Source organism: Pelophylax lessonae (genome assembly GCF_965119305.1).
Source record: "Pelophylax lessonae genome assembly, chromosome: 4".
Taxonomy (NCBI): Eukaryota; Metazoa; Chordata; class Amphibia; order Anura; family Ranidae; genus Pelophylax; species Pelophylax lessonae.
In genome coordinates, this window is record NC_138771.1 from 199,640,170 (window position 1) to 199,654,565 (window position 14,396).

General features: G+C 44.6%; 1 protein-coding gene across 1 annotated transcript in view; it reads left to right on the plus strand.

Annotated features, from left to right (window-relative positions):
* SLC2A13 (solute carrier family 2 member 13) overlaps positions 1-14,396 on the plus strand; it is a 421,105-nt gene that overhangs the window by 77,678 nt on the left and 329,031 nt on the right. The window contains exon 2 of the mRNA XM_082254444.1: positions 10,915-11,074. Coding sequence (XP_082110570.1) covers positions 10,915-11,074 — 160 coding nt within the window. The remainder of the gene's footprint in view (positions 1-10,914; positions 11,075-14,396) is intronic.

The window sequence follows — 14,396 nt, forward strand, 5'->3', positions numbered from 1 at the left end:
TGTTGAAATTTCAGTGCATCTTTACTAGCCAGGGGGGGGGTGGGAGCACTTTTATTTATTTATTTATATTTGTTTACTTTTATTGCTTTCACAAGGAATGTAAACATCCTTATGACCGCAGTAGGCATGTGACAGGTACTCTTTATGGAGGGACCCGGGGTCAAAAAGACCCCAAATCCCTCCTTTACACTTAAAAGCATTTAAAACACATAATCTGCATTTTTTAAATACTTGTGATTTTTCGATTTTCAAAAAATGGCGCCATTGACATCTCAGTAAACCGGAAGTGATTTCATGTCATCGCTTCTAAGTTACCATAGCAGAGGTCCAATCAAAGACGATCCCTGCAGACATGCTGGCTAGTAGCTCGGGTCTCCTGGTGGGACAGGAGAGACCAATCAAGCCGCGGAAGGGGGGACGTCCCCTTGTGCTGCTTGTAATAGCAATTGAGTGACTGGTTAGCCGCTCTTAATGTTGTTACAAGAGAGCCGATTGTCCGGTCTAAAACGGTACCAGGATAATGTCTGCAGCTGCAGGCATCACCCCACTTGAAGTCCAAAAGACTTACCAGGTACGTGATTTGGGGACAAGTGGTTAAAAAAAATAACATTTTTTTTTTTTTTTTTACCTGCACAAATATGTGCATTTATTTTTTGGAGCTTGGCCTTTGAAGCTCCTGCTAACATTTCCAATTTTGAATGGAATGATTCTGAGTAGGAGATTTTGATAACTGGCCCAACCCTGCAAGCGCTTGCACCTAATTAATAGCATTTGCAGAAAACAATTTTGTGAAGGAGAAAAACAGCTGCACCCCCTTTGTGTTCTTGACATTGCCTTGATCGTTAGTTAAAAATAAATGCTATGACCTTTGCCAAGTTTTCATTCTACTTTCCTGGGCGCCAGTGTATTTTAGGAACTGCCCCTAGGATGGTTCTGTTACAAATAACATTGAATGATGTGTTGGCATCTTTAGTGGTATTGTCAGTTAGACTGTTTGTCATGTTAATAGCACTAATACTTGTATTGTAATCGTTTTGTAGGGTTTTTATTTATTTTTATTGGCTAATAAAGTTTAAAGTGGTTGTAAAGTCAGAATGTTTTTTTTATCCTAATGCATTCTATGCAGTAAGATAAAAAAACAAAAAAAACTTCTGTGCTTACCTGAGCCCCATCTTGATTCAGCAACGTCCACTGTCTAAGCCGTCTGAGACTCCCCTCCTCATTGGCTAAGACACAGCAGCGGTGCCATTGGCTCCCACTTCTGTCAATCAAAGTCATATAGCCAATCAGGAGAGAGAGGGGCCAGGGCCGAACCACAGCAACCATGACCATACGATTTGCGTCCTTTCAGTTCTGTTCCGTTTTTTGGAACGGAACAGAACCCTATTTTTCTTCCATTTAAAAAACGGAAAGGACGCAAAATCGGTTGTCATCAAGTGTCACAAGTGTCATCCATGTCCATAAAATAAATAAATAAATAAATAAATAAAAATATATATATATAGTGCCGGAGCGGACCGAAATACGGTCCGCACCATGTGAAAGAGGCCTTTCTCTTGTCATCATTGGGAAGAACTACCCCCTTTCAGATAACAAAAAGGAATAATGGTGTCATGGAAACTTATGAGAGGCAGAAATTGCCCATTGCTCAAGGAACCCCTAGCAACCTCAGGAGGAACCCAAAGATTCCACGAAACTCTGGTTGAGAAACCCTTGTATAAACACTAAAGTATAATAAAAAATAAATAAATTACATATATGCCTTCAAGTTTCAGTTCTCAATTTTTGATTCTATTTCTTTAAAAGTTTGTGTATATTTATGTCTTTATACCCTACAATAGGTTTATTAGGTCCCCATCTGCATTAATTTATTTTATGCTTGTGTCTACAATTCATTATGCTCAATAAAAGTAGTGAGTGATGTACCAGATTAAGATAACACACCCTGGCATCTCTTTAGATGAGCAGTTTCCTTCTTGTTGGTCCTGGATGTGTAGACTTGAACCATGCTGATCAGTTGTTAGATCACGGGTCCAAAAGTAGGTCTGATAGATTGTAATCAAGCAACTGATGCGTAGATTACTTAGCTAAAGTCTACACCATCCAGTGGCTTGCTGCTTTCCTGGAACATTTACACCTAAAGGGTGCCTGGGGATGTGTACTTTCACTCTGGCTCAGACAGAACAGCAGTAGAGCGATTGGGGGTGTAACGTTAAAAAAACCTACCTCGTGAAAATTCCCTACCCTCATCACTTCCTGTCACATACGTCATGGAACAACTGAGCAGCTTACCACTGCGCATGCTCACAGCTCCGGATACGTCATGGAACAGCTGAGCAGCTTAGCAGTGCGCATGATCGAAGCTCCGAAGGGTAGGGAATTTTCACGGTAGTGTGTTGTAACGTAACACCGCATCAGCTGTTGCCGCGGTTACATTAAAACATCTCGGCTGCAACATGAAATCATCTCCCCTCCTACCCCTGTGACTTCCCTGATCTCGGCTACTAAATGTAAAAGCGGCGGGTGTATGAAAATATAAATCAGGGAGATCTCGGCTCCGTGATTTATATTTTCATAGACCCGCCGCCGCTTTTACATTTAGTAGCCGAGATCAGGGAAGTCATAGGGGTAGGAGCGGAGATGATTTCATGTTGCACCCGAGATGTTTTAATGTAACCGCGGCAACAGCTGATGCGGTGTAACATTACAACACACTACCGTGAAAATTCAGGAGGATTTAATACTTATTTCTGTAAGGAACAGACTGCCAGGTGGCTGCAAGCAGTGGTCTTCAACTCCAGTCCTCGGGGCCCACTAACAGGCCAGGTTTGCAAGATAACTAAATTACATCACAGGTGATCTCATTTGCTGCTCAGTGATTGCAGTATTCTAGTCTGCATCTCCCCAAGCTAATACTTAAAATCTGGCCTGTTAGTGGGCCTTGAGGACCAATGGCTGCAAGGAATGTAAGGAGCATGTTACAAGAAATGTATGGTGCATGGGACAGGGTTCTCAAACTTTTGCTCAAAATTGTGGTGGGCCAGTACATTTTACAACTTTCGCTGCAAAGGTTAGTAAAGTATAGGAAACTGAATATATTTTGTATTATGTTTGGCACAATTTCTCACTGTATACAGTTTTCATTAGTAACTAATTTTTGTGAGCCTGTGGCAGTTTTTTACCTGTTAGAAACGTCTTGCTAGTAGCGGCACCTCCTGTGGCAGGATAATGATACTAAGCCGTTGCCTTGCAATTGGAACAGGCCAACAACACTGCTTCTAATAGCTCGTTTTCACTGAGCTTTCTGGTACGGTTCGGTTCAGTACGGTACGCTATTTATGCCGTTTCCATTATGAATGGTACCCTAATTCCGAACCGTACCACTTTTTTGGTACCCTTTCGTTGGGGTACCAAGCACATTAGTACCGTACCAACAGGGTGGAGCTACACTCTGCAGAACTTTGATTGGTTGACAGGGAATCATCTATCACAGCTTTCCTGCTACACCACGCCTATCATGAAAGGGTACTATTGGCAGTGGAAACGCAATGTGTACCGTTCCGAACCATACCGTACTGAACCGAACCGTACCGTACCACTCAGTGGAAACGAGGCATAAGCGTACCTGAACTGAAGGAGCACCTCTGACAGACTGACCATGCTCCTACTAACACGAGGTAGTGGCTTAGTGTTATTACCTTGCACAGGAAGTTACTAGCAGGGTAAACCACATTGCAGCAGATTTACAAAAATGATTTGCTTTAGAAAACCAAATACAATGAGGCATAATGCCAAACATACTAAAAACAGATTTTAGATTTACATAAACTTCAAGTGTTCTCTTAGTCAAAATGTCTAGTTGATCACTGGTGCCCAAACTTGTGCAGAGGACCTTATCTTTGTATAACTGATTATGTTTAATGTTAAAGCGCTTGTAAGGGCTGAGAATTTTTATTTTCTCTATCGTTCAATAGACGCTTAATCATAGACTCATAGGATTATGCTCCTTCTAGGGATAGGCACTAGGTGGAAAAAAACTTGTCCACACATATGGTGGCTGTCCCAGCAGGCATAACCCCTCAGGCTCTGCTATTCTCAAACAGTTTGTTCTGCCTAGTGTCAGGGATAGGACCTAGCTCCCTGCTGTGACTTCTGTCTTAGCTGTAACAGGGAAGTTTGTGATTTTTTTTTTTTTTAAGTTAGTTCCTGAGGACCAAGATCCAGTGGAACTACAAGCAACAGCCGGCTGGTATTCACACTGGATAATCTAGATCCTTAAGGTTTTCCAGCCTGGCCAGCAAGCATGAGCAGGTTATAGTCCAGAACTAGGCCTCGCCACGACAGTGCCCCGATGGATGGGGACGAGCCTACGAGTGGATTGTCTCACCGGGACGCAAACAACCTGGAACACCCTTAGCTAACAGCACCCCTATCCTGGGTGGGAGGTGATCTGTTTCGGAGTGGCGCCCACCTTGTACCGTGGTATGGTGAGAAAAATGTCCCCCCAACACCCCTGGAGGTCGCGTGGGCCCCTCCCTGGAATGGTCGGACCTTAGGGGCTCCCTCGGTTCCCTGGCACCCCGGAGGACAAATCTGGTGTACCCCTTTTGATTCTCCCTCTGCTAGTAGGTTTCCCCTTGGGGGGGGGGGGTAATAATGCAGCGGTTTTTTGCACTTATTTAAAGGAGAATGGATCGTCCTCGGTGGGTCCCTCAATTGCCTTTTGTTCTGGGACCCCTTTTTTGGGGGTCCCAGAGACCGCATGGCGCTCCGTGGGGGCCACCATTTTGCTGTGGTTAATGACCTCTGTGTTCTCATTAGTTTGTATGGGCAGCTATTTTCTAGGATTCCCCATTGGAAATGTATAGTGGCCATTTTCTTGTGGTCCGGGGGCGGGACTGCCATTCAGCACTTTTTTTTTTCAATGTATGAGTCAGAGCTTCTTCCTCTTCCTACACTTTCAGCGTTACTTTCGTTTTGACACTGATCGGGGCTGCACGTTTTCTCTCGTAACGTTCTGGGGGTCCCCTGTAGGCTGCTCTGCTATATTGATATATTGATCAGGGTTTGGGAGTCCGTAGTAATAACGGGGGGGGGGGGGGGACCAAGTTTTTCACGGTCTTAAAGGGACATTGCCCAAAACTTTTTTTTTTTTTTTTGCAATTGCAGTCCCAGAATAACATTTCACCTGCAGACCCCCTGGAAATGACTGCGGGATCCTCCGGCTCGCAGTTGCAGGCAGAGATTGCAGTTTTCTGCAAAGCCTGATGTCAAAAGTGGAGTCTGTTTGTTCTGGTGCTGCTAGCCGCAAACGTCCCCCGTCCTCGCCTCCATATGCAGGTTCTACAGATTCTGACACAGATATGGTTGCCGCCGACGCAGACCACCCTGTGGGGTCAGTGTCTTCACAGTCTGACGGTGAAGAGGACCTGTTCTCAGCTGTGGAATATTTGATCGTTTGTGTGCGGGAAACTGTTAAAATGGCTGATGAACCCACAACGTCAGGTACACAGGTGTCTTTTGGCTCCCACAAATATCGCAAAGCAGGTAAAGTAATTCCTTGTCCTGACTTGTTTCACTATATTGTGGATGAACAATGGCGACGCATTAAGCACATGCTGGTGGTGCCTAAGCGTTTTGCACGCCGTTATCCCTTTGCGGAGGCGGTGGCTAACATAGTGGATTCCCCGGTGGCCAGGTTGAAGAAAGCGACTCTGGTGTGGGTGGAAGTGTCCCCAACCTTTTCAGATCCCGTGGATAGATGGGTGGAATCCTTATCCCGTCATGTACATGTGGTAACAGGTCACATGTTAAACACTAACTTTGTGAACGGGTGAAGTTACTGAAGAGTAACTTGGAAACGACACAGCTGCCCCCTGTGGTACTGGAGCGGTTAGACCAGTTGGTCCAAGCCCTGGTGTTCATGTGTGATACGTACCTGGACTTGGCCTTATTGGTGGCCAGGACGTCAGCAGTGGGCATGGCTATTAGGCACATGATATGGCTGAAATGCTGGTCGGCCGACCAGGGTTCTAAAGCTGTTGCTGATCTCCCTTTTACAGGGGAGAGGCATTTTAGAGCCTCCCTGGACAAGTTAATCAAAGGTATCACGGGGGGGGGGGGGAGGAGTACTAATCTGCCCCAATCCTCTAAAAGAAAAGCGCCGTGCCCTAGGCGGGGGCCTTCCTTTACTGCTGATAAATGTATTTTTCGTACCGCCGGGTCACAATAAAAAGGTAAACTGTTTAGATCTTCTGGAGGGTCCATGAAGCCATGGTCCGGTAAGTCCAAGGGCAGTAATTCAGGACCCGCAGACAAGCCCTTGTCTGCATGAAGGGGCGCCCTCATCCGAGTTTGGGGTGGGGGGACGTATTTGATTCTTCTGGGAACCCTGGACTTCCTTGATCCAGGACAAATGGGTTCACAAATTGATTCGTTTCAGATACAAAATTGAATTCCGGTCTCGTTCACGGGACAGGTTCTTCCCGTCCAATCTTCACTTGTCCCCAGCCAGGTTAAGGGACTTGCGAGGGGTGGTACATGACTTGCTTTCGCAAGGGGTGATTATGCTGGTTCCAGCTCGGGAACGCTTTCAATGGTTTTATTCAAATCTGTTCACCGTGCCCAGGAAAGAAGGCAAGGTGCGCCCCATCCTAGATCTCAAGGCTCTGAACCGCTTTGTGCGGGTACAGAGGTTTAGAATGGAGTCCATCCGTACCGTAGTGGCGTCTATACATCAGGGAGATTTCTTGGCCTCCATAGATATCAAGGACGCATATCTAAACATCCTTATCTATGCTGGACACCAGCGGTTTCTTCTCTTTGCCGTAGCGGAGCAGCATTATCAATTTGTGCCTTTACCCTTTGGTCTCGCCTCCACTCCCAGGGTTTTTACTAAGGTTCTGGCTCCGGTGTTAGCACTGCGGCGCCGGAGGTGGATTGCGGTACCTGGGCGATCTCCTGTTGAGAGTGGTCTCTCATTCGGTCTCGTTGGGGAATCTGGAGGTCCGCGTTGACTCCTGCCCTGAGACTGGAGTACCTAGGCTTGACTCTGGATTCAGCCTTGGCGAGAGTTTTCCTTCCCCCGGACAAGCTGCAAAAGTTGCATGGGGCGATTCAGTTGTTGTTGGACAACAAGCTGTCTTCCCTCAGAGTTTCCATGCGCGATTTGGGTCTAATGGTGTCGACCTTCAGAACGGTTCAGTTTGCTCAGTTCCATACAAGACCCTTGCGGAGGGAGATTCTGGTAAAGTGGAACAAGGATCCAAAGTCCTTGGACTCCTTGATTCAGTTGAGCCACAACACCATGTCTGCTGTGTTGTGGTGGATGCAGTCTTCAGCACTATGCAAAGGCAACTCCTTCCTTTTGTTCTGGATGGTGGTAACCAAGGATGCCAGTTGGACAGGCTGGGGTGGGGTGCTGGGGAAGCTCTGTGCCCAGGGTACCCGGACGGTGGAAGAGTCAAAACTTTCAATCAATGTTTTGGAACTCATAAGAGCAATCAAACTTTGTCATTGGATGCCTTGCCTACGTGATTGTCCAGTTCGGGTTCAATCAGACAACACCATGGTGGTGGCCTACATCAATCACCAGGGGGGCACCAGGAGTGTCTTGGCGGCCAGGGAGGTGGCCAAGATTCTGACTTGGGCAGAAAGATTTGTTCCAGTCCTCTCTGCTGTACACATCCCAGGTGTGGAGAACTGGCAGGTGGATTACCTGAGTCGTCAGGTGTTGGATCAAGGGGAGTGGTCCCTACACCCGGAGGTGTTTCACCTACTGTGTGTTCGGTGGGGGACCCCCGAGGTCGATCTGTTTGCCTCTCGCCTCAACAAGAAGGTGCAGAGATTCATAGCCAGGTCTCGAGATCCTGTGGCCGACGCCACAGATGCACTGGTGGCTCCTTGGGATTAGTATTGGCTGATTTATGCATTTCCCCCGTTGAAACTTCTAGCGGTGGAAAACATTTCCGTCATTCTGGTGGCTCCAGACTCGCCTCGTCGGTCGTGGTACTCAGACCTGATAAGAATGGCCGCCGGTACCCCTTGGAGACTTCCTCTCAGAGAAGATCTGTTGTCTCGAGGTCCGATTTTCCATCCTGCTTAACAGTCGCTGGCTTTAATGGCATGGCCATTGAAACTCAGTTATTGAGAGATAGGGGGTCTCTCTAAATCTGTAATTCCCACTCTCTTGAAGGCTAGGAAGTCGAAAAATCTGTCATCGCACGTGAAATCTCGTACACTTCATGGTGCGAATTGCTGAAGGTGCACCCTCGCTTGTTTTCGATCGCCAGGGTTTTGGCCTTTCTGCAGAAAGGAGTTGCCTAGAGGTTGGCCTTGGGTATCAAAGGCCACGTTTCGGCTTTTGCCATATATTTTCAACCTCCATTAGCCATGCACGTCCTCATCCGGCCGTTCATCCAAGGTGTGCGCCGTTTGGCGCCTCCGCGGCAATCCCCGTTACCACCATGGGATCTTAATTTGCTGCTGTCGGTTCTTCAAAAGCCTCCTTTTGAGAAATTACGGAGATTTTGCTGCTTTCTTTGTCTCAGAAGGTTGTCTGATGTCTTTGATAACGCCCCTTGTAGGCGGGCGAAACGCGTCGACACACTTCTGGCAGACGACAACCACACAACGTCACTTCCTATACCCCGTGGAACGCACGCCGGCAGCGTTCCTGGAAGTGGACGCATCCTATGTTTTTATACTTTCTACCTAATGTAAGTAGTTTTAATCTAGTTTCTTTAATAAATTTATCCTGCGGGCTTCACTATATCTTGCTCATTCCCTTCCTTTTGAGTGCTGACCGAGGGGGGACTGTATTTGATGGCTGGAGACTTGCTGATCCATCTATCCCTAAGGGCTATATTATACTGTAGAACCACTGCATATTTGAAGCTTGTTTAGCATAGAAGTCTGGTGAGTGGATCCCCAAAATGGTCTTTTGGAGCACCTTCCCACCGTGTGGAGCACTTCAAGCACTTTTTATTCAGCACCTTATTGAAATTTATATTTTGAGTGGACTATTTTGGACTGCACTTTATTCGGCACCTTTGCACTATTTTGCACTATAATTAATTTCTGGTATCATTGCACCTTTTATATGGATGAACGGTTTACATTATTTACTACTAGTGCACTTTACTATATGTAATCATTCGATTATTTTACTATTTATTTATGATTATACACATTCCTGTTAGCGCTGTTTTTATGACATTCTTTTTTCTTAGGTTTTTACCTAAGTGAGCAGCAGGTAGCACTGGTTTTTGTTTTTAGCGCGGGTTTTAATTTGATTTTTTTGCACATGTCTCAGAAGGTTGCCTTCTTGGTGGAGATCACTGAATTGGCGGCGTTGTCTTGCCGCTCGCCTTATCTGGTGGTACACAGATAGTTGTACTTCGACCTAATCGGTCCTAAGGTGGTTTCTGATTTTCATTTAAATTAAGACATTGTACTGCCTTCTCTTTGTCCTAAACCTCAGCATCCTAAGGAGTATGCCTTACATTCTTTGGATGTGGTTCGGGCTATCAGGGTTTATTTAGAGACCACTGAGTCCTTCAGGATATTGGACGCTCTTTTGTCCTTACAGAGACCTCGTAAGGGACTGCCTGCGTCTGCTGCGACCATTTGCAGATTGATCAGACAGACGGTGGTACAGGCCTATTCACTGAAGGCTCAGGTTCCTCCTTTTTCCAGTGAAGGTGCATTCTACTGGAGTATTGAGTGCCTTTTGGGCTTTTCGCCATCAGGTGTCGGTGCTACAAGTTTGCAAGGCGGCAACTTGGTCGTCTGTGCATACGTTCACTAAATTCTACAAGGTAGATGTGTTGGCATCTAGGGATGCTTCTTTTGGTCGCAAGGTTTCGCAGGCTGCAGTTTAAGAGAGAACTCCTTTTTCTGTTTCTCTTTTAGAGTTCATTGTTTCAGGGGGAGCTCCAGTTGTTCCTGGTTGAACTCTGTTTCATCTGGTTGGCTACATTGGCCTTTGGGGTATTCAAGTTTTTTGTTCCTGTCTTGTCCCACCCCTCATGTTTTTTACTGCTTTGGGACATCACCTATGAGTCTATGATGAGCAGAGCTACGTCTGTTAATGAATGATAGATGCCGATGAATGATAGAGAAAACTGGATTTTTGTAAGAACTTACCATAAAATCCTTTTCTCTGAAGTTCATCGACAGACGCAGCACCCGCCCCCCTACTTTTGAGTTATGACACTGCTGGCAACACAACTGTTTGAGAATAGCCGAGCCTGAGGGGTTATGCCTGCTGGGACACCCCCCATAGGTGTGGACAAGTTTTTTTTTTCCACCTAGTGCCTATCCCTAAAAGGAGGAGCATAACCTTATGATTCTGATTTAAGCAGAGCTGCGTCTGCTGATGAACTTCAGAGAAAAGGATTTTAAGGTAAGTTCTTACAAAAATCCAGTTTTTTTTTTGTTTGTTTTTTTTTTTTAACTAAATACATTCTCTGCATTAAAGTACAAAAACCTTTCATGTTCAGCACTCCCAAATACTTACTTGAGCTTTATCTTGATCCAGCATTGCTGTTTACTATCATCTCAGTGGAGTCAGTGAAAGCAGTGAGAGCCATTGGCTTTTGCTGTCAATCCTATCCTGTGAGGAGTGAGCTAGGGATGGGGTCGAGCTGCACTGTGTGTGTGTCAATAGATGTACACAGCCCCGCTCGTAATCGAGCCTTCACATCTGCCCCCATAGCAAACACGTAGAGGAGTGGACAGTGCCGTCGGGGGATCCCGGAATAAAGATTGCCCATTGCAAAGAGCAGATAAGTAGCATATGCTTATTTTATTTTAAGAAAAACTTTGACTTTAGAAACGCTTTAAGACTATACTTAAAGTAGAATTGAGCCTTGCTTCTTATTTTAACATGTTTACCTTTTTCTTTTGTTCAAGGTATTGCATCTATGACTGTCCCAGTGTATATAGCAGAAGCCGCTCCCCCACACTTGAGAGGAAGACTAGTAACAATTAACACACTCTTCATTACGGGTGGACAGTTCTTTGCAGCAGTTGTGGATGGCGCTTTTAGCTACCTTCCAAGAGATGGATGGAGGTTCGTAATGAATTTCTCACAAGGTTAATAATTCTCTCTAATATTTAAGGAGAACTGAGTGTTTATGTACAGTACATCTTTTGCAGAATTCTTTTTAGAGGGAGTTTTTAAAATTTTCTAAATGTGACCTTGTGAAATCGGCTTTTCTTCTTAGGCTTTGCATACTTGGAGGGCAGGTGCCATGGTCCTATCATTCTTTTCTAATTTTTTCTGCCTTTTTGTGAAATTCCAATATGATCTTTAACATGGTCATAAAAAAGTATTTGCATTGTATTTCAAACTCTAGGCTTTTAAAAATAAATAAAACAATAACTGAACAAAGGTAATCTTGAACATAAGAAGATCAGTCCACCATTGGTGTAGCTCAGACTTTGAAAGTAGTTAGAGAAATACTATTAATATACTAACATGACTTATGTCAAAGTAAATTGAACACCCAGAATTTATTAAAAGAGAAGTATGGGAATCCATTTTTTTTTTTTTAATCATACTTGCCTAGCTGGATGCAACAAATGTCCCACGATGGCTCTAACAATAAGAACTGAGCGATCAAACAGCACAGATTTCTCAGTTCTCAGGGCTCTCCGAGCAGAGAGCTGCTAACTGTCAGTCACCAGCTCTCTGCTCGGCGCCCCCTGCGCTGACTGGAGCGATGGGCTGTGGAGGGGGGCAGGAGCGGCTCGCTGAGAGGCTGAGTTGGGTTCCGGTCCAAGCATGGGAACCAGAACCCAGCATTGGACCAGAACCCAGTGCATTGTCTCCAGTCCAAGCATGTAGACCGGAGACAATGAAGGATCTCGACTTCATTGTCTCAATCTTGCCAGCGTGACGTCAGCAGACAGTGGATTTCAGCCCGCTGTCTGCTGAAAACAGCTCACAGGAGTGCAAGACGATCTGCACTCCTGTGGTGCACTGGAGAAGTAAAGCCAAACAAGCTTTGGCTGTACTTCTCCTTTAAAATTGAGACAACTAATGTTAAATAGTCTCTAAGGGCGAATGCCTGTCAACCAACAAATGCCAGATTTGCCAGGCTTTTTTAGTTGGGTATGTCATGGATATTGTTTCTGTTAGAATTGGCTTTAATGATAAAGCTCTATTGTTGGGTGATTTTTCTTGTTTCTGCAGTAGTCTATTTACCAATGCTGTTTACAGGGCATGAAGCTTTCTCCGAAATTACCTTTTAAGCATACAGGTTGATTGACTGTTGGATGGAGTTAAGTGAAAGTCACACTCTAGAATTGTATGTACTTTTGTAGACAATTGATTTTAGCATTTTACATTACATTGTGAAGAAAGATACTATGGGTTCCAGAAATAGTTACTGGATGTTGCCAGTTCTATTTATACCTCTCTTCTTTTTTGCTCATAAGTCATTTGTACAGAACATTTTTGCAAGATGGTAACTGTCTCTGGCAGCAAAACTTAAACAGGTGAAGAATGAACACTGCCACTAATGCCTATAATATACTGTAAAAAAAAAAAAAACATTTGTGAAAAAGTCTTAAGGCACTCTTGAAATCATAGATAGATTTGTCTGCGGTATATTGTAGTTGGTGTATAGGTATAGCTTCTTCATCAAGATGCTCAATTCACCCTATCAGTGGCCCATGTGTCATTTATGCTGGCCAGCTATTTGCTAAATTAGCAGAATTAAGACATCATCACTAGCTAATTGGGGGCTTATTCGTGTATGTGTGCATGTGTGTATATATAATGTGCTTGTTTATACTTCCCTTCTGGCTGATTTGCTAACATCTGTCTATATTTTAATATTGAAATGAGGCATTCTTCCTTAAAACTGGAGAGAAAGAAGTCACATGACCACCAATGTTTCATTTCATTTTACATGTGCCCTGGCTGATAGGTTAAGTCAGGTGAAGCCAGCGCATGCCTGAAATAATGCATACTCCAATATTTTGCAAACATCATGCCTGTCTAAGGCTCGGTTCACATGTCTTTGCTTCCGCTGTCATGCACTTTTCCTTATGTTTTTTTTTTTTTTAATGCGCGTTTTGAATGCATTTTACCTGTGTGTCTGTGTTTTACGTGCGTTTTAATGCATGTGACATGTGTATGTTTTAATGCACTTATGTAGACTTTAAGGGGCCAGAATATGCAGGTAAAGTCATATAATATCAGACATGCCTCATTTTTTTTTACAGTGCAGTGCGCAGATTTTAACGGTCTCATTGGAATCCATGTATTTTTATAACAAGTGTGTTTTTTATGCACATAAAAGTGCTCAGATGTAAACACCTAAGCTAGTATATACATTTTTGCCTAAATTTGAATTGCAGAAGATCGTTGACAATATGCTGTGTATTACATGTGTTTGTAGTCCATATCGCACAGCATGAGACAGTTGTCAGAACGACCCTTCTCTGTCTGAATGCAGGATTTTCAGCCAGTACAACAACTTGAGCTGTCAGCTGCCGAGGAATTCCTGAGTTTAGGAATTGTGTGCACAGGGACAAGGGAGGAGGGGGCTCTCTGCAGGTAAACCTTTCACCTCTAGATAACCGTATGCTGTTACATATGCTTGCAGTCCAAATCGCACTGCACAGACACTGCTCTGAGCAACACATACACTTCTGCAGAGGAATTCCTCTGTCCTAGGTAGGGATGTGCTCAGGGGTGTTAGGATCCTAGTCCCAGCCCACCAGAGCAATCCTGCCAGAAAGGCGTCGCTGCACACTGCCAATCATAGGCAGCGTGTATATGTGCAGCTGCGGGCCGGAAAATGTCTCACTGCCTATGATTGGCGGAGTGCAGTGATGACTTCCTGGCGGGATTGCTCAAGTGGTTTGGGACAAGGACCCGAACACGCCTGAGCCCATCCCTAGTCCCAGAATTCAGTGTACACAGAGAAGGTGAAAGATGGGGAGGGGGGTTTTATATGGAATGCGTTTCTTAAAAAGTATTTAACTTTTTCTTTTATTTGCTGCTTAGTGTTGTAGAGAAAGTTTGTTTGTTACAGAAAGTAGAAAGTTAAATTGATGCTAAAACAAAAACGCCAAGAAATTCCCTTCAAGAAGAAAATAAATACCTGTGTTTGCTCACCCCTTGGTCTGACATTGAGTTAAGTGGTGTCTCATGCTGAACAACACTCCCAGAAGTGTAGAAAGGAGTGCAGGTGACGATTTTGTTAATCAAAATGGCGTTTGGCAGCCAGAGAGGTAAGTATTTTATTTTATCCTTTGCAGGAATTTTTTTTTGCCATTTCTGTTTTAGCAACAGAGTTGCCCATGTTTCCTATGTTTTCCTCATCTTCTTTGAGTGCTTTAGCTGTGCAAGAGCCCATCTTTCATTCAAAATGCCTGCT